This window comes from Talpa europaea, assembly GCF_964194135.1.
Source record: "Talpa europaea genome assembly, chromosome: 1".
NCBI classification, from domain to species: domain Eukaryota; kingdom Metazoa; phylum Chordata; class Mammalia; order Eulipotyphla; family Talpidae; genus Talpa; species Talpa europaea.
This window is the reverse complement of record NC_140073.1, coordinates 115,193,327-115,213,091: the sequence shown is the minus strand read 5'-3', so window position 1 is coordinate 115,213,091 and position 19,765 is coordinate 115,193,327. Positions and strand designations below refer to the sequence as shown.

Here is a 19,765-nt window from a genome sequence, read left to right as displayed (position 1 = left end):
CCCATCTACATATGCCCACACCCTACTCCAGGTGCCTGCCATCAGGCATGTATTCAGGACCGCAGGGTTCTGTCATCTATCCTAATGGCGGGAGGGCAGAAAACCCTGACACTTTTACCTTCCCTACACACAGGTACCATATAATCACTATTTTCTGTCATATATGCATAGAGAGGCCATTTCAACCCTTCTAGATGTGTCATAAACTCTGACTTCCAAATAATTTACGTGCAAATCTTGCAATGCCCAGTTACCACTGAACTGAGCAAAACACATATGGTGTCACTGGGAACATTGCCTGTGTAGAGTAGTAGAATCTGGCTTCTTCATAGCTTCTTGTTCCATCACACTATGTGCTAATAAATTCTTAGAAAAACACCGCTGAAAATATTTCATACCCATGAATTAGTCAAATAAACTATTCACTTGGCCACAGTGGGAGATTGGCTACTATAAGAAAAATAAAATAAAACTTTCTCTTGGTCATCTGCACCTCTTCAGTTTAAAAAGAAAAATCATCAGCCAGTAGGACAAATGCCAAATAAACAGTGCTCTAAATTTGCCTCATGCCTTCTGAGCACACAGAATTTTAATCTACTGAAACCATCAAACCGTGCTCATGTAGTGCTTAGCTCTACAATCCATGGTGGGTGAAGCAAATCTGACTTTTCTACCTGCAATTCCAATTACACATGTTTCCAGATACTAGGTTTGGCATTGTGAAGAAATGCTCTCCACCATTTAGCATTTTTCCTAATTGCTCCTTTGAAACGCAACAGAGTTTAGGAAGGTGGTTTCCCTGCAATTGCTTGTTAAACAGAACTTTCAGAGCCCTTTGCTGCCTTTGCTCTTCACTTGTTTGAAAGATAGAGTAGCCATCTTTTATTTCAGTTTCCTGGTTTCTTGTATAAATCTCTTTCATGATTATAATAATGTCTATTAAATTGCATCAGATAGAGCCTTGTGCATAAGATGGAAATCTTGTTCTCTGTATGCTACTGCTCACAGAAGGTCCTTGGAAGAATAAGCCAGCCTCTTTTGGCCTCTGTTCCCTCCCCTCTAAAATGAAGGTGATGGCTTCCACGTGGACCCACAGACCTTCCTTATGATCTGCACGTTCACACTTTGTCTTGTTGCTGGCAAGTTTTCACCATAGCTTTTACAGGTTAGGACAAGGTAATGAACATACTAGACAGGACAGAACTTTGCACTGCCTCATTCAAACATGACATTGAGTTGTTTTTGTTTTCCAGGTTTCCCAGTTCCTGAGGTGAGCTGGTTTAGGGATGGCCAGGTGATTTCTACTTCCACTCTGCCCGGCGTGCAGATCTCTTTTAGCGATGGCCGCGCTAAACTGATGATCCCCGCCGTGACAAAAGCCAACAGTGGACGATACTCCCTGAGAGCCACCAATGGATCTGGACAAGCGACTAGTACTGCTGAGCTTCTCGTGACAGGTAGGTTGGAGGGGGCTGTCCATCCCCTGCACCCCACCGCACACAGGGCATCACCGGTATGTGGGGAGGGGTCGGTAAATGCCACGGTTGTTGTAGCTGTGAGGAAGAGAATAGCCCACTGGAGGCTGAATTGATAGCATAGTACTTTGTTTTATGGAATTTAATTTAACTTTCAAAATGCAACACAAAAGGGACTGAGAATCAGTTCCTCTGTACACTTATTAACACTCAAAAGTATACTAAAGAAATGATTTAAATCATATTTTTGAATAAGTAGAAAAAATTCATACCTTGTTTGTAAGCCTACTAAGTAAGGAGAGAGATCTCTGGAAATTCACATTTTTTTTTTTTAAAGATTTATTTATTTATTTATTTATACAAGCACTGGGTACAGTCAGAAGAGCGGGAGGGTGAGAGAATTCACCAGAGCCAGAGCGGGGAGCAGAGCAGGCAGAAGGACTGAGGTACACTGCTGAGGGGAGCAGCGGGCGGCAGGAGAGGTCTGCGCGCCATGTGGGACCCTCACCCGGTGGCCGGGGAGCAGATGGGGATCGAACCGGCGCTACAGAGGCTGCAGGCAGCTTTGCAACCCAGCACTCAACCGCTGCACCACAGGGGAGGCCCTGGAAATTCACATTTTTAATAAACATCTAGATGATTCTGATGCAGGTGGTCCTTTTAAAAACTACCCATTTAAGAAATACTGTTCTTAATATAATGTTTAATGATTTGTGCTTTGCTATCCATTTCTAACTGTATATACACAGCAAATATGCATAAAAGAAGGCAAATGCTTCTTTTTGATTCAAAATCATGGCACATTTTCCCCAGAAAAATTATCACCAGCTTCATGACATGTCACTTTTCTCCATTCATTTCTGCACAGTAAAACACAAAACATTGGTAATGCACATTGTATTACTTTATACATTACACAACAATATTTTTCATTGCCTTCTTAGTGTTACATACATTTATTCAGTAAGCTATTTCTTCAGCACTGTTCAATTATAGGACTGCAGTTGACCTAAACAGAAGGCACATCAGGTAACCTCAGGTATGAAGTTTAACATCAGTTCAGAAAATTCAGAAATGGAAAATGCACAAGCTCGGTAGCATCTGCTGTTTATTACACACAAAAAAAAAAATCAAAATTAATCCCTTTCACCCTTCATAACCTATAAAAATTTTCTTTCAACATCATTCACCATAAAATCCCTTCTGTGGCATAACTCACATTAAACCTTGTCATTATGTGGATTAATATTTTAAATGCAAGTAAATATTTGGGTTATTTGAATCCTGGTCAAATTGGAAACTATCTCAGGGTAATTTTAAATTAAATTGACATTAGATGGTTCTGTACCTCATAGTTGTGTCTATCAAACCAACCTTTGCTATTCTTTTTTATGCAACTTACAGAAATATGTAAAGTTGTCTTAACATGTTAATATTGTGCTAGATATAAGATTGGGAGGAAATACCAGAAAGAGTCTCTAGAAGTTTTATAACAAGACCTAGGCTTTTTCTTTACCAAAAAAACGTGGTCTCCTAGAACTGCTAAACAAAATAAAGCAATTGAAGGTGGCAGGATTGCCTTCTGCCACCTCCTGGCTCCACTTTCTGCTGTCATCTGCTGGATGAGCTGGGCTCAAGGACAGTCAAGGAGACTTGGTTCAGTGAGTCCTCACCACCTGTTTTTGGGAATGGAGCTGTGATTGTTTAAAAATAGCCTGTTGGGAGTACCCTGGCTGGCAGGCCTGATTTTCATCTCTTCTCCCTGCAGCCGAGACAGCGCCACCCAACTTTGTTCAACGACTGCAGAGCATGACTGTGAGACAAGGAAGCCAAGTGAGACTCCAAGTCAGAGTGACTGGAATCCCTACACCTGTGGTGAAGTTCTACCGGGACGGAGCCGAAATCCAGAGCTCCCTTGATTTTCAAATTTCACAAGAAGGCGACCTCTACAGCTTACTGATTTCAGAAGCATACCCTGAAGACTCTGGGACCTATTCAGTAAATGCCACCAATAGCGTTGGAAGAGCTACTTCGACTGCTGAATTGCTGGTTCAAGGTATGTACTAGAGGTTGAGGAACAGATAAAAAAGGGGGGAGGGATGATTTAAGATGAAATGGGCCAGGGATGCCCCTACCTCCACTCCAAGGTCCTGCTGATGGTGTGAGCTGAAACCAAAGCTGGCTTTTTAACATCCATGAAAAGAAAAGTCACTGGGATTCTAAGCTGGAGCTGAGAATCATTGAAGCAGTATGTGGTTATTTATTAACCCTAATATAAGTGAGAAGATATTGCCATCAAGTCATTTATGTTTTCAATTACTGGCAAATAATGCAATTTTTAAATTATTCTAAATAAATTTTTATCTAATAATGAATATTTTCAGCTTTTCAACTTTTAAAACTGATTTATGTTCATACAATGTCCCAAACATTCTGCATGTTTTTCCATTGAGACACCTAGAAAATTGGATTAACTGTGTCATCATAATTGGCACAATCCCTTTAAAAATGATACAGTTTGCCCCCAACTAAATATTTATTTTCCCCCTCCTATAGGTGAAGAAGTAGTACCCGCTAAAAAGACAAAGACAATAGTTTCGACTGCTCAGATTTCAGAAACACGACAAACCCGAATTGAAAAGGTATTTTTTCTTTACTGTTAGTTTTTTTTTTAAAAGATTTATTTTTATTTATACAAGCACTGGGTACAGTCAGAAGCGCGGGAGGGTGAAAGAATTCACCAGAGCCACCAGAGCCAGAGCGGGGAGCAGAGCAGGCAGAAGGACCGAAGTGCGGGCGGAAGAGAGGTCTGCGTGCCATGTGGGATCCTCCTCCAGTGGCCAGAGAGCAGCCGGGGATCGAACCGGCACTGCAGAGGCTGCGGGCAGCTTCGCAACCCAGCACTCAACCGCTGCGCCACGGGGGAGGCCCATTTACTGTTAGTTTTTTAACTTTTTAGATTGTTGCTTTGCCAACCATTCTTCCTCACCCTGGATTTTATTTTCATCTTTTACAGAAGATTGAAGCCCACTTTGACGCCAGATCAATTGCAACAGTAGAGATGGTCATAGATGAAACCACTGGGCAACAGCTGCCACATAAAACACCTCCCAGGATGCTTCCTAAACCAAAGTCAAGGTCTCCAACCCCACCATCCATTCCAGCCAAGACACAGTTGGCTCGACAGCAGTCTCCATCACCAATAAGACACTCCCCTTCCCCGGTCAGACATGTGCGGGCACCGACCCCATCTCCTGTCAGGTAAAATCTTTTTAAAGAGATCAGGTGGGTGATGATGCATGGGTGAATTGGTGGAAGAAATTCTCTGGGGACTACACCTGCGCAGGGGTGGTGGGGAGAGGGGGAAGCAAATGTTGTTCATGATGTAAAATATATATAAATAAATAAATTTTTAAAAAAGAAAAAAATAAAGAGCTCAGATAGGGTCAGTATGCATTTTTAAATTAAGTTTCACCCAAGAAGGACAGAAATAGAAGGAAGCAGTCAAAATGTAACATGTTGTAGAAGAGGTGAGTCAAAAGGCACTGAAATTATCTTTATATGTCCTCACTATTCATAAGTGTATCGGAGAACCTTTAAAACTCTAATTTTATTTTTTATTTTTATATCATTTAATAAATATCTACTTTAGGGGTCAAAGAAAAGAACAGTGGAATGAAAAGAGCACAGAATTTAGAGTTGGAAATGTTATGTTCTATAAACCTATCACTTGCAAAGTGTATGATTTGGGGAAATAATTCAAATAAAACAGTCTCTACAATGTATTGAGCACTTTGTCTAGTCAGTCACTTGGCTGGACCTCGTGTAATTATGGAACTGTGCATCTCATTAAATGTTTACACAACCTCTAAGAATCATCATTCCTAATTTCATCAATAAGTGACTGGAGCTAAAGATGTTAAATAATTTGCTTAAGGTCTTAGCAGTGTCATTTGTAATCTAAAAAGCATTGTAATAAGACTAATCTCCAGATGTGCAGTAAAGATTCAATGAGATAATTAGTTGAAGATGCTTTGTAAAGAGAAAAAAATTATACAAATATCCTTGTACTAAGGTAATAAGCGAAACCAATATTGCATAGTTTTATGTTACATTCTCTAGGATGTAAAGCAGATTCCTATGCTGAGTCAATATGAACACATTTTTTTTTAATAATAAATTTTATTTTTATATTCCCCATACAATTGCAACCCCCCCATCCTGACCCCAATCCCTCCCCTCCCGTCCCCCCAAAAGTGTCTCTGGTTCATAGTTTTTTGTTGATTTTGATTTTCACTTTCTTATAGTTATTCATTTTCCTGGTCCCTTATTTAAGTTTTCTAGATTCCTGCTATGAGTGAGACCATCCGGTATTTTCCTTTTTCTTTTTGGCTTATTTCACTGAGCATGATCCCTTCCAGTGCCATCCATGTTGCTGCAAATTGCATGTTTTTATCTTTTTGAATGCTGAGTAATATTCCATGGTATATATGTACCACATCTTCTTGATCCAGTCATCTATTTTTGGGCATTTGGGTTGTTTCCAAAGCTTAGCTATTGTAAACAGTGCTGCTATAAACATAGGTGTGCAGGTGCTCTTTGGAATTGATGTTTCTGTGTCCTTTGGGTCAATACCTAGGAGTGGAATTGCTGGATCATATGGAAGCTCTATGTTTAGTAGGTCCAGAAATCTCCACACAGCTCTCCATAGTGGTTGGATCAGTTTGCACTCCCACCAACAGTGCAGGAGAGTTCCTTTTTCTCCACAACCTCGCCAACATTTGTTGATGAACACATTTTTTGAAGTGAGCATGTACCATAAGGATTCAGAAATTATGTAGCCATGTGTAAGTTATCCACAGCAGGTTTGAAACTATAGGATTTGTTTTTACATGCTGCACTAGAAAATAGGCAAAGATCTGGAGTAAACAAAAAAGTATTTCTTGATCAATTTAAATAAAGTAAAAAAAAATTAGAGTTCACCAAGAAAATTTTAAAAGAAGAATAATGAGATAGTTGACATAGTAACATTCACACTTACTCTGAAGTTATTCAACAGTATAATATTGGTAAATGAAGAGAAAATATATCAGGAAAACAGAAAGGAGTCCAGAAAACAATTTAAGAATATAGTGAATTCAACTTTTAGTCAAAGTGACCTTTTAGTTCAGTGAGGTAAAGGATATTTTACTCAACAAAAAAACGGTGGCCTGGTAAACTCTTGCTTCATCTGGAAGAAAACAAACATAAACCTCACCTCTTGTCATTTACAAGACAAATCTCCTGACTGAAGAGGTAAATTTAGAAACAAAACCCAAAAATACGTAAGAAGAAAATTTGGGGAAATATTGGTGAGGAAGCACTTTTAAAAATGACTTACAGTTTCATTCACATAAAAATAAAATTTTATGTATGAAAAAACAAGGTCATTGCTAAACCAAACAGTACATTTGTTGGGGGGGGGGGAATTGTTAAAGGTAGGCCTTCCTTAAGGTATTTAATACTCTCTGCCAGATCAAAAAAGATAAACTCATGCCATTCACAGCAACATAGATGGAGCTACAAGGAATTATGCTCAGTGAAATAAGCCAGAAGGAAAAAGAAAAATATCAGATGGTTTCACTTATAGCAGGAATATAGTGGAACAAAATAAGACATCAGTGTAAAAAAATAATAATAATACAAAACACAACAAAACAAAAACAGACAATTATAAACCAGAGGCATCCTGCAGGGGAGGAGGTGGGAGAGGGATCAGAGGGAGGGAGGGAGGAGCACAGGGGACTGAGGTGATGGTGCACGGGTGCATTGGTGAAGGAAACTTTATGGGGACTACACCTGGGGGGGTGGGAGCAAATATTGTTTAAAAATGAACAATGATGTAAAAAAAAATAATACTCTCTGCAAGAAAGTATTATAACAAATATATAACAGCTACAATGTGAACAGTGCAAGCCCCAGTGAATAACCTACACAACTGTACATGTTGATGAGGCACAAGACCCTGCAAAGAAGCAAATCTCAAAAGTAGATGAAGGGGAAATATTTGCAACACTTAAGAAGTAACACAAAGGTATACCAAATGTATTACAAAGCTTCCATAAATTAATTTTTAAAGAAAAAAATGGGGGGAAAAGGACAAAAACCAAGTTTTTTTCATGCAAGAGTCAATATATTGTCCAGCAAATATATACAAAACTACATGACATATTTTCCAACCTTTCTTATAACAGCTACCTAAAAATTAAAGGTATTGCACATTGTAAGCCAATGTTACCTCAATTTAAAAAGTCTAAGTTTTTTTAAAAAACTTTGCAGATACACAGAATAATTAATTTGAGACACTCAAATAAATAAATAGATAAATAAATAAATAAATAAATTGAAATACTCAAAAATAATTAAAGTGATTGGTAGACACTATTACAAAACCTTGAACAAAAAGCTCCATTTTAGAAATGTGTTTAGCTATCAATAAAAAAAAAAGTTCCAAACTCCAAGTTTTCACACCATGAAATCACAAGATAAGGCCAAGTGTAATTTGGGAGGGGCAAAATAACCTCACCTTATTTTCAATGTAAGGATCATTTAAAATTACAGACCCAATCCCATGCAGCCTTTTGACTGTCTTAACAGTTGAGAATACATGAATTAATAACAATCCCAACTTAGCCCCCAGTTTGCTTTACAATAATTAAGAAATAAAATACCAAATTGTGGAGAAAATAATGGTGATCCAAAATAGACTACTTCGTAAAATGTCTCATAGTTCGATCTTGATTTTTTGTTGTAGAGTAAGGCAAACATATTTCATTGAATAAGGTGCATTGTATCTAGCTGTGACCAGGTGATTATTTTTTATTGTAAGAGCAGAAATAAGCCCTTTCCTATAATTTCCTAAAATGACCGTAATTACATTGATTTTCACAGTTATGGGCTTATCTGCAACCTGCTGCTAATCACTCATGCCATGCTAATCATGTCTTTAACTCTTTTTGAATTAAACCCACTTTGCTAGGTATAGCAAGAACAAGGCAAAAGTTGAAACTTGGAAGTACATTTCACTGTTTTTCTTCAATTTGTGTAGACCTTACATTATTTTAAACTGTTTTTGTTAATATTTCTAAGGCAATAATGTTAAAAATAAAATGTTCCATTGGGTCCCTCTTTAGTTTGATTATAACTTTATTTTTAAATATACATTAATTTTCACCCAAAAGTTCCTCTTCTTTAGGAAAAAGATTAAGCATTTTTTTATGAAACTGGTTGATGTCCTAATGTAATGTTAAATTACTCTGTAATTTAGATATCAACTATACCTTGAGCTTTAATTAGAACAGTTGTTTCCTTTATGATCAGTATAAATTAAATATTCCATGTAGTGCCAAAAACATTTATAAACAATTTCCCAGATGCAGTAAAATGCAATGATAAGGGCAACACTGCCACCTAGAGGGGAAAATGTAATAAATCTTTTGGTTAAGCATTGAATTAATTATCAAGTTTGTCTTAAAATAGTAGACCAATGACTAGAATTATTGCTATAGATCAGGCATTGTCTATTTTTGGCTACAAATTCCAGGACTTAGCATTCAGATTCTTCAACTGAAGCTCAAAACTTTGGACATAAATAAAATGCAATGAAAATTATTTTGGAAGAGGCCTTTTTATCAGTTAATCAAAAACTGTAGAATCCTTAGATTTCAAATTAACCAGTTGCAATAGTAACTAAGGATATTTTTAAAAATTCCATAACACAACACAATGTAGCTTTGGATAAACAAATACAGAGAATACTCAAAAAAACAGTCCACCACACCTTGATGAGAACAAGTTTTCAAAGTGCATTGCACAGCCTATACCCAAAAAGTTTTGTAAAAAGCATGACAAGAAAGCTTCTTACTAGCTTAGATATTCACAAGGCATATTGGCATAATGAAGGCAGTAGTGTCCTGCAAATTTATATATATATATTTGGTTAGTGTAGAGTTGCCCAAGCATTTTGATTATAGATATCTTTCTTAGTTCAACATCTATCTGACATCCCTTTACCATGCAGAACTGGGTACAGAGAAACTGACTTATAATCACTTATTCTTTTAAGAAAGCAAGGTTTGCTGTCTTGATTTTTTTTTAACATGAGAAAGTGGGTCATGTCACAAAATTTTGTAGCTTAGAATTAAGTCAGATTCTCTTACAGAGTTATAGCAGATGCAAATAAGGCTTGCAGAGATTTAAAACAAATTACTTTCAAGTATATTAATTGCCCTCTGAATTGATAATTGAGGCCTACATTTTAAAACTATGCTTCAAATTAAACACTTCCATTTTCCTTCCATTATTCAAACCCCACCACGAGAGTGGAGTACCTCCTGCTGGTATTCTTGACCTCTGCCATTTGGTTTTCAGATCTGTGTCTCCAGCGGGGAGGTTCTCCACTTCGCCCCTCAGATCTGTTAAGTCTCCATCACTCGTGCACAAGACTCAGACAGCCGCAGGCCCAGAAGTGCCTCCCCCTTGGAAGCAAGAAGGCTATGTGGCTTCATCTGAGGCTGAAATGAGAGAAACCATGATGAAAAGTTCTACTCATATCAGGACAGAAGAGAGATGGGAGGGGAGATACGGGCTCCAGGAGCAAGTGACCATCAGTGGAGCTGCAGCCAGTGCGACTTTCGCAGCAGGGGCCACGGAGGTACTTAATCTTTGCTTTCTTCTTTTCGAATTCTGATTTCTCTGGCCAGAACCCTACCATGAAATCCAGTCTGTGTAGGTTGGAGAGAAAATGCATAAAAATTAAGGTTATAACAGACACTGAGGGCCAGATTTGGCTCCCAATTTGTAAAAGCATCCTTAATTAGGACAGAGACTGTAATCTGTGAGGCTTTTATAAAAGATTGCAGTGAAGCATCCATGTCTCTGGGCAATGATAAACGCTTCTGCAGATGCATATTTCACTCTGAATCGCTCAGTTTCTATTGTGTTGTTTGTTATATTTTGTACCTGGCATGTCATTTTCAAATGGGACATACGTGGTCATTTCTAATGCAGGTGAAACAAGAAACTGACAAGAGCGCAGCTGTTGCGACTGTGGTTGCCGCAGTTGATATGGCCAGAGTGAGAGAGCCAGCTATCAGCGCTGTAGAGCAGACTGCTCAGAGGACAACCACGACTGCTATGCACGTGCAACCTGCTCAGGAACAGGTAGGCCGAGGCGCCCCACTGAGCTGTATGTGCTGTATGTTCACCCCTGGTGAACCAAGACTCAGACACATATTGAGGCCAAAACTGAGCCCAACATAGTCCAGACTTGGAGATTGTTCTGGCATAGATGCCAAAGGCTTTCAAGAAAGAAGCACCTAAGTACCTATTCTATGTCAGGCAGGTAGGCAGGCAACAGTTAACTGTCAGAAATGAGGCAGAACAGGTATTCAAAATATCAGGCTGCTCCTGGGCTGGGACAGGAAAGGGGTGGCTGGGGAATTTGGCTAAACAGGAAGTGTGTGCCACTTCGATGCCCTGCAGCCCCAGCTCAAAGCCAAAGCTCAGTTGCTCCAACAGCCAGGCATGGCGACTGTTATTTCAGAGCAGATATTTCTTTTCTCTAAGCTCCCCCAAAAGACCTTTGCTTTTACTTTCCTCAAAACAAATGTGACACTTGATTCATGGCTGAGAAGTGTTATAAATCTAGGAAAATTTCCCACCTCATATTTGAATAGATTTTCTGTTACAGTTTAAAATCACTCTAGCTTTCCTCCTTATCCTCTCTTGTGTGACATTTATGTCTTTATCTTGATTTATTATTTCAACTTTTTAGATGAGGTGCATTAAACTGTTTCCTTCTTTTCCCTTATGAAAATCAGATGAGAAAGGAGGCGGAGAAGACTGTAACTAAGGTAGTAGTGGCCGCCGATAAAACCAAGGAACAAGAATTAAAATCAAGAACCAGAGAAGTAATTACGACAAAACAAGAGCAGATGCACGTAACTCATGAACAGGTGAAAATAGTTTTTGATGTGAAATTATTGTTGTTATTATCTGTGTCAACACAGATAATGTTTACTGTGAAGGGTGCTATTTCCTGGACAGCATGGTTGTTATCACACTAATAAAAATCCCTTTGCATCTGTGTATTCGGGAGTACTAGACACAGAGTCCCTTAGAGTTACATGAAGCTTTTCTTGTAAGAAGGGAACTCTGTGAACACAAACCAAGAGTAGAAAGAGGGTCTCATCCGTACTGATCTGTTGTATCACTGTCTAAATATGAAGCCATGAGGGAGAAGTAGAGGTTTAGGTAGAAGCAGGGAAAATGGAAAAGAACACTGAACACACATTGCTTTGAAAATGGCTTAAGGACAGATCTGAAATGGAATGTACAGACTGGCCTTCATATGTCAAATCAGAAAAAGTAAAGAGGAAAGGAGACAGGGACAAGTTCTATGAAACAACTGGTAGGGTTGTTGACCTTGGAGCCAATTGTCAACTGGGTGGTTTGAGGAAATGAACTTTCAAGTATCTTCCAGCCCTGAGATTCTGAATGTCTGTGATGATGCCTGAGAATAGCAAAGAGGTAAATGGGGAGAACTGCGCACAAGTTCTCACCTTAGGCAACCAGGCTTAAATACTGCATCTCTCAAGGGATTAAAAAATTAGAAAATACGTTGCCTGGAAGGTACGAAAGTTTTCCCCTATAATGTCTCAATTTTAGAAAAGTAACTTGGTATTGCAAACAATCACAACATTTAGGGAAGTTTTCAAAGCAAAATGATTGTACAAATGCAGGTGGTGAATTATCCATACGTCTTACTCATAGCAGGAATTTAGAAAACCTATATAAGGGACCAGGAAAAAGACTAATTATAATAAAGTAAAAATCAAAATCAACAAGCAACTATAAACCAGAGACACACTACGGGGGGGAGGAGGGATGTGGGGAAAGGGGAGGAGGTTTAGGGTCAAAACAAGGGGGTTGGGAATTGTATGGGGAATATAACCAAGATGAAAATGCATATGTTGTGCAAAAATGAAAAATGGTGTAAAAAATATATACAATTAAATTTAAAAAATTAAAAATAAGATAAAATTATCTTCAGAAGACAGAACTGATATAGAATAATATTGGCATATCCATTTATAAATACAAGAAACCTTTTTAAAGAAGACTGCTACTTTCTTTTTTTTTTAATATTAAATTTTATTTTTATATTCCCCCATACAATTGCAAATGCCCCATTCTGACCCCAATCCTTCCCTTCCCACCCCCCACCCCCCAAAAAGTGTCTCTGGTTCATAGTTTTTTGTTGATTTTGATTTTCACTTTCTTATATTCATTTTCCTGGTCCCTTATTTAAGTTTTCTAGATTCCTGCTATGAATGAGACCATCCGGTATTTTTCTTTTTCTTTTTGGCTTATTTCGCTGAGCATGATCCCTTCCAGCGCCATCCATGTTGCTGCAAATTGCATGTGTTTATCTTTTTTGAATGCTGAGTAATATTCCATGGTATATATGTACCACATCTTCTTGATCCAGTCATCTATTTTGGGGCATTTGGGTTGTTTCCAAAGCTTAGCTATTGTAAACAGTGCTGCTATAAACATAGGGGTGCAGGTGCTCTTTGGAATTGATGTTTCTGTGTCCTTTGGGTAAATACCTAGGAGTGGAATTGCTGGATCATATGGAAGCTCTATGTTTAGTAGGTCCAGAAATCTCCACACAGCTCTCCATAGTGGTTGGACCAGTTTGCACTCCCACCAACAGTGCAGAAGAGTTCCTTTTTCTCCACACCCTCGCCAACATTTGTTGTTGCTAGTTTTTTTAATATGTGCCATTCTCACTGGTGTGAGATGGTATCTCATGGTAGTTTTGATTTGCATTTCCCTGATTACAAGTGATGTTGAACATTTTTTCATATGTCTGTTGGCCATTTGCATTTCCTCTTCAGAGAAGTTTCTTTTTAGCTCTTCTGCCCATTTTTTGACTGGATTATTTTCTTTGTTGTTGCTGAGTCTCATCAGCTCTTTGCAGATTTTTGTGATCAGTCCTTTATCATTAGTGTTGGGTGCAAAAATGTTCTCCCAGTTGGTGGGGTTTCTCTTTGTTTTTGTTATTGTCTCTTTTGCTGTGCAGAAGCTCTTTAATTTGATGTAGTCCCAGCTGTTTATCTTTGTCTTCACTATCACTGCTTTGGGTGATGTGTCTGTAAAGATGTCTTTGATGTGCAAATCCCGTAGTGTTTCGCCTATATTTCCTTCTATGTATTTTATGGTTTCAGGTCTTATGTCTAGTTCTTTAATCCATTTTGAGTTGATTTTTGTGTATGGGTGTGAGGTAGTGGTCAAGCTTCATTCTTTTGCATGTAGCGACCCAGTTTTCCCAGCACCATTTATTGAACAAACTTTCTTTGCTCCAATGCATAGTCTTTGCTCCTTTGTCAAAGATTAGTTGACCATAAATCTGTGGGTTTATTTCTGGATTTTCTATTCGATTCCATTGGTCTGTATGTCTGTTCTTGTTCCATTACCATGCAGTTTTGATGATTATGGCTTTGTAGTATAGTTTGAAGTCTGGGAGTGTGATGCCTCCATTTCCTTCTTTTTTTTTCAGTAGAGCTTTGGCTATTCGGGGTTTTTGGTGATTCCATATGAATTTCATCAATAATTGTTCTATTTCTTTGAAGAATGCCATTGAGATTTTGATTGGAATAGCATTGAATCTGTATATTGCTTTTGGTAGGATGGCCATTTTAATAATGTTTATTCTTCCAATCCATGAGCAGGGGATGTCTTTCCATTTCTTTGTGTCTTCTTCTATTTCTTTTAACAGTGTTTTATAGTTTTCTTTGTATAGGTCCTTTACGTCTTTTGTTAGATTTATTCCCAAATATTTGATTTTTTTTGTTTCGATAATAAAAGGGGTGGTTTTTTTTATTTCTTCTTCTTCAGATTTATTGTTTGTGTATAGGAAGGCTACTGACTTTTGCGTGTTGATTTTGTATCCTGCCACTTTACTGAATTGATTGATGAGTTGAATTAGTTTTTCTGTGGAGATTTTGGGGTTCTCTATGTATATTATCATATCATCTGCAAATAGTGATAGTTTGACTTCTTCTTTTCCTATTTGGATTCCTTGGATGTCTTTCTCTTGTCTTATTGCCCTGGCTAGGACTTCCAGTATTATGTTGAAAAGCAGTGGTGAGAGTGGACATCCTTGTCTTGTTCCAGATCTTAATGGAATTGCTTTCAGCTTTTCACCATTGAGAATGATACTGGCTGTTGGCTTGTCATAGATGGCCTTTATGATGTTGAGGTATGTTCCTTGTATCCCAAGAATTTCAAGGGCTTTTATCATGAATGGGTGTTGCACTTTGTCGAAAGCTTTCTCAGCATCTATTGATATTATCATATGGTTTTTATATTTCTTTTTGTTGATGTGTTGGATAACGTTGATTGATTTTCGGATGTTAAACCATCCTTGTGTCCCTGGAATGAATCCAACTTGGTCGTGGTGAATTATCTTATGGATACATTGTTGGATTCTGATAGCTAAAATTTTATTGAGGATTTTTGCATCAGTGTTCATTAGGGAGATTGGCCTATAGTTTTCCTTTTTTGTGTTGTCCTTATTCGGTTTTGGTATTAGTGTAATATTGGCTTCATAGAACGTGTTTGGTATTGTCCCTTCCTTCTCAATTTTTTGGAAGAGTTTGTGAAGGATAGGCACTAATTCGTCTCTGAATGTTTGGTAGAATTCATTTGTAAATCCATCAGGCCTTGGGCTTTTGCTTTTGGGGAGGTTTTTGATTACCATTTCAATTTTGCTGCTTGTAATTGGTCTGTTTAGGTGTTCTATTTCTTCTTTATCTAGCTTTGGGTGATTGTAGAGTTGTAGGAATTTGTCCATCTCCTCTAGATTGTTGAACTTGTTTCCATATAACTGTTCATAGTAGTTACTGATTATTCTTTTGATTTCTGCTGTGTCCGTTGTGATTTCTCCTCTTTCATTTATGATCCTGTGTATTTGTGCTTTCTCCCTTTTTTCCTTTGTGAGCCTGGCTAGGGGTTTGTCTATTTTATTTATTTTTTCAAAGAACCAGCTCTTGGTTTCATTGATCTTTTGGATTGTTTTTTTAGTTTCAATTTCATTTATTTCTGCTTTGGTTTTTATTATTTCTTTTCTTCTACTGGTTTTGGGGTTTTTTTTGTTGTTCTTTTTCTAGATCTTTGAGCTTCGAGATTAGGTTGTTTCTTTGAGTTCTTTCTTGTTTTTTGATGTGAGCTTCTATTGCTATATATTTTCCTCTTATTACTGCTTTTGCTGCATCCCATACATTTAGGATATTGGTGTCCTCCTTGTCATTCAATTCAAAGAATTTTTTAATTTCTTCTTTGATCTCCTCGTTAGTCCAGTGGTCTTCCAGTAGTGTGGCTTTTAATCTCCATGAGGTAGGAGAGTTCCTTGCCTTCTTTTATGATTTATTTCTAGTTTGATGCCTTCGTGGTCAGAAAAGATGGTTGGTATGATTTCAATCTTGGTGTATCTGTTGATGTTTGTCTTGTGCCCCAGTATGTGATCGATCCTGGAGAATGATCCGTGTGCGCTTGAGAAAAATGTGTACTCCGTTTTTTTTGGGTTTAGTGTTCTATAGATGTCTGTTAAGCCCAAATGCTCTAGGTCCTTACTTAGAGCTTTAGTTTCTTTACTTATTTTTTGTCTTGTTGATCTATCCATTGTTGATAGTGGTGTGTTGAAGTCTCCCACTACGTATGTGTTTTCTCTGATGTCTGTTTTCAGAGAGGACAACAGTTGTCTGATATATTTTGGTGCTCTTTCGTTTGGTGAGTATATGTTAATGAGTGTTATTTCTTCTTGAAGTATTGTCCCCTTAATCATAATGTAGTGACCATTGGGGTCTCTTTTTATTTTTTTGAGTTTGAAGTCTGTTTTATCTGATATAAGTATAGCTGTTCCTGCTTTCTTTTTTGGCCCATTTGCTTGTAGGATTGTTTTCCATCCTTTGACTTTGAGCCTATTTTTATCTTTTGTAGCTAAATGTGTTTCCTGGAGACAGCAAAAGGTTGGGTTTTGTTTCTTAATCCAGGCTGCAACTCTGTGTCTTTTTATTGAAGAGTTTAGTCCATTTACATTTAGAGTTAATATTGATATGTTAGCATCTGTATTTGCCATTATGTTTGTCTTTCCTTTGATTTTATTTATTCTTTTAATAACTTTTTTTTTTTTTTTTTGGTCTTCTTTCGTTGTTATTCGTCCCTCTGAGGTTCTGGTTTTAGGATTCCTTGTAGTATTTTTTGGAGTGGGGGTTTATTCGTAATGAAATTCCGGAGTTTCTCTTTGTCTGGGAAGGTCCATATTCTTTCTTCATGGAGGAAAGAGAGCTTTGCGGGATAGAGTATTCTTGGTTGGCATCTGTTTTCTTGGAGTCTGTTGACTATGTCCCTCCACTCTCTCCTTGCCCGTAGTGTTTCTTCAGAGAAGTCTGATGTCAGCCTGATTGGTTTTCCTTTGAATGTTATCTGTTTCTTCCCTCTTGTCAGCTTCATTATTTTTTCCTTGTCCTGGATTCTTGGGAGCTTTACTATTATGTGTCTTGCTGTGTTTTTCCTTTCGTCGTGGAAGTTTGGTGTTCTTCTTGCTTCTTGTATATCAATTTTCAGCTCCTTCTTCGCATTTGGGAAGTTCTCTTCAATTATCTCCTGGAATATTTTCTCTGTTCCTACATCTCTCTCCTCTCCTTCTGGAATTCCTATAACTCTTATATTTCCTTTCCTCATGGAGTCAGATAGTTCCCGAAGTCTTTCTTCATTCTTTTTCCTTCGTACTTCTCTTTCCTTTTCTGTTTTGGTTCTTTTTATTTCTGTGTCTTCAAGAGAACTTATTCGTTCTTCCATTTCATCTATTCTGCTTTCCTTGCTTTTCCCGGAGTTCTTTAGTTCCTCCATTAATTCTTTGATCTCCTGCATTTCTTTTACTTCCCTCTTTAGGGACTCAATTTCATTCTTCTGACCATTGTTTTCCCTCTTTAGGGATTCAATTTCCTTCTTCTGATCTATCACTTTTTTAATCATGGCAATTTTAAATTCTCTTTCTGGAAGGCTCAGAAGTTCTTCCAAGTTGCTGTCGTTGCAATCTGGGGAGTGGTTTTCTTTTTGTGGTGTGCTTCTTTCCTGAGGAGTTGTTAGGTTGCGTGTGGTTCTTCTACTCCCTACTGTCTGTTTTCTAATTTGTCGTATGCGTTGGGACACTGTGTTGCTCGGACTGACTGGCATCTTGGGTGAACTTCTCCGCTCCCCTCTGGCTCTTCCAGGAGCCATCTCTGTCTTCTGGGGGAGCTTTCTGCTGGTTTTAGGCAGTTTTTACTGAAGAAATGTCCCTGTTCTCAAATGGCGAAGCGGGATGCAGTCCCTGCGCCTCTGGTTTCAGGCAAACTCTTCTGCGCACCCGGTCTGCCCCGGACGTGGGTGCCTGCTCCCTCTGTGGGCTCAGACTGCTGGTCGGAAGGGGCCTGGCGTGGAATAACTTCCCGGCTGGCCACTGGGTCCTCCAGAAGCCTTCTGCCCTTTTCAAGTAGTCTTAAGAAATTTCCTGTTCTATGGGGTGTTAGTGACTTTTTTTTCCTGGTCGCTAGGTGGCGCCAGAGATCTCTCCTATTGTCCTTGGGGGGCTGTTTTTCGCTTCCCCCCACCCCGTGGGACAGGGAACAGAGCGGGAATGGTAGGGTACACCTCAACAGCTTTGGGGTGCTGTGTCTGCCTTGTGCCCCACCGTCGTGGTGAACCCACGCCCCGAATTTTCGTGCCCCGGGTCTCAGTTCAAAGCCCTCAGTTCCAGGACGTGGGCTGTAGCCCAGTTCAGTGGTGCGGGAATGGCGCCTTTTGCACCGCTCCCGTGCCTGGGCGCCTGGTTCCTGCTTACTCAGGGAGGGACCTTCACCTCAGTGAGGACCTCCGCGCATCTCCCTGCAAGCCTAGGTCGTCTCCCCGCAAGCCTAGGTCGCAGGCGCGGGGACCTGGGCAGCCACGATCCCGGTCTGCACTTGCTTTTCAAGCGCGCAAGCTTACCGGCAGCCCGGGCTGTGTGCACGTCTCCCGGGGTCTTTGTTCTTCTCTAATGGCGCCTGGAGCCGTTCGCTCACCGCCGTGGCGAATCCTGCAGGGTTCGCCTCAGCTCCCGTTCACGGGGTGTGGTGGCTGCAATAGTTCCTTTCCACTCACAGTCCCGCTTGCTGTGTCGTTTGTTCTTGTTGGCCGTTTTGGTTTGTTGTTTTCCTCCTCTCTGCCGGTCGGAGAGTGCCGCCTCTGTGGGCAGGGGAGGGGAGCAGGGTTCTGTGCTTCCCTCCCTTCTAGTCCTCTTTTATGGCCACTTTCTTCTTCGGGTAGTTTGCTGGAGTCACCCGTTTATCTTCCGTGTCCCAGTTCTCACTGGGACCTGCCGCTTTTCCTCCCTATTAACTTTTTTTAATGGGAGATCTTACTCGCAGCGTCTCCTCGCCGCCATGTTGCTCTGCCCCCCCAAGACTGCTACTTTCCCAATCAAAGCAAGCAGTTCTGAATTGAACTTTTTTTCCTCTGAGCAGCATAACTCAAGACTTAGGCAGATAAAGAGCATGGTCATGTGCATAAAAATGAGATGATTTATTTTATATAGAGATAGCTCTAGTAAAAGTATTTTACTTCTGTTTTCAAATTCCTATTTTATAATATTTAATAAACATTATGTTATTTTCATTAATGATCAAGTCACAATAAGGCTTTGTTTTTATCATTGATTTCAGATAAGAAAAGAAACTGAAAAAGCATTTGTACCAAAAGTAGTAATTTCTGCAGCTAAGGCCAAAGAACAAGAAACAAGGATTACTGGAGAAATTACTAGAAAACAAGAACAAAAACAAATAATTCAAGAAACAGTAAGTTCAGTTTTGTAAATGCCTTGTAGTTCATTGACAAATATCACCTTCCAGCCAGTCGCATATACCATAGAACCAAAACCTCTAAATGGAGGGTCTCATGTGTGTATATTCTTTTCGTTGTTTCTCTGTGTCTGGTATTGAATAGATAGACATTCTGTTCTCATTGCACAACTTTCCACTCAGGTGATCAGTTTTGGGGAAATTGTCTGTTAGCCTGGGGCATATCTATGACATTTCTAGAGGATAATAAAATGGAAGATAAACTCTAGTACAGTTAAGCACTGGTATAGTCAGAATTTTCATGCATAGCCTGAGTCCTCAGTTAATTAAATTAATAAAGCCTTTACATAGGTGCAGGACACACAC

General features: G+C 39.0%; 1 protein-coding gene across 1 annotated transcript in view; it reads left to right on the top strand.

The window, feature by feature from the left end:
* Positions 1 to 19,765, top strand: part of TTN (titin) — a gene marked incomplete at both ends in the record, with an annotated part of 277,818 nt that overhangs the window by 1,380 nt on the left and 256,673 nt on the right. The window contains 8 exon segments of the mRNA XM_084258850.1: positions 1,254 to 1,457; positions 3,244 to 3,531; positions 4,032 to 4,117; positions 4,492 to 4,736; positions 9,885 to 10,167; positions 10,524 to 10,676; positions 11,336 to 11,470; positions 19,265 to 19,396. Of these exon segments, the coding sequence (XP_084114976.1) occupies positions 1,254 to 1,457; positions 3,244 to 3,531; positions 4,032 to 4,117; positions 4,492 to 4,736; positions 9,885 to 10,167; positions 10,524 to 10,676; positions 11,336 to 11,470; positions 19,265 to 19,396 (1,526 nt within the window).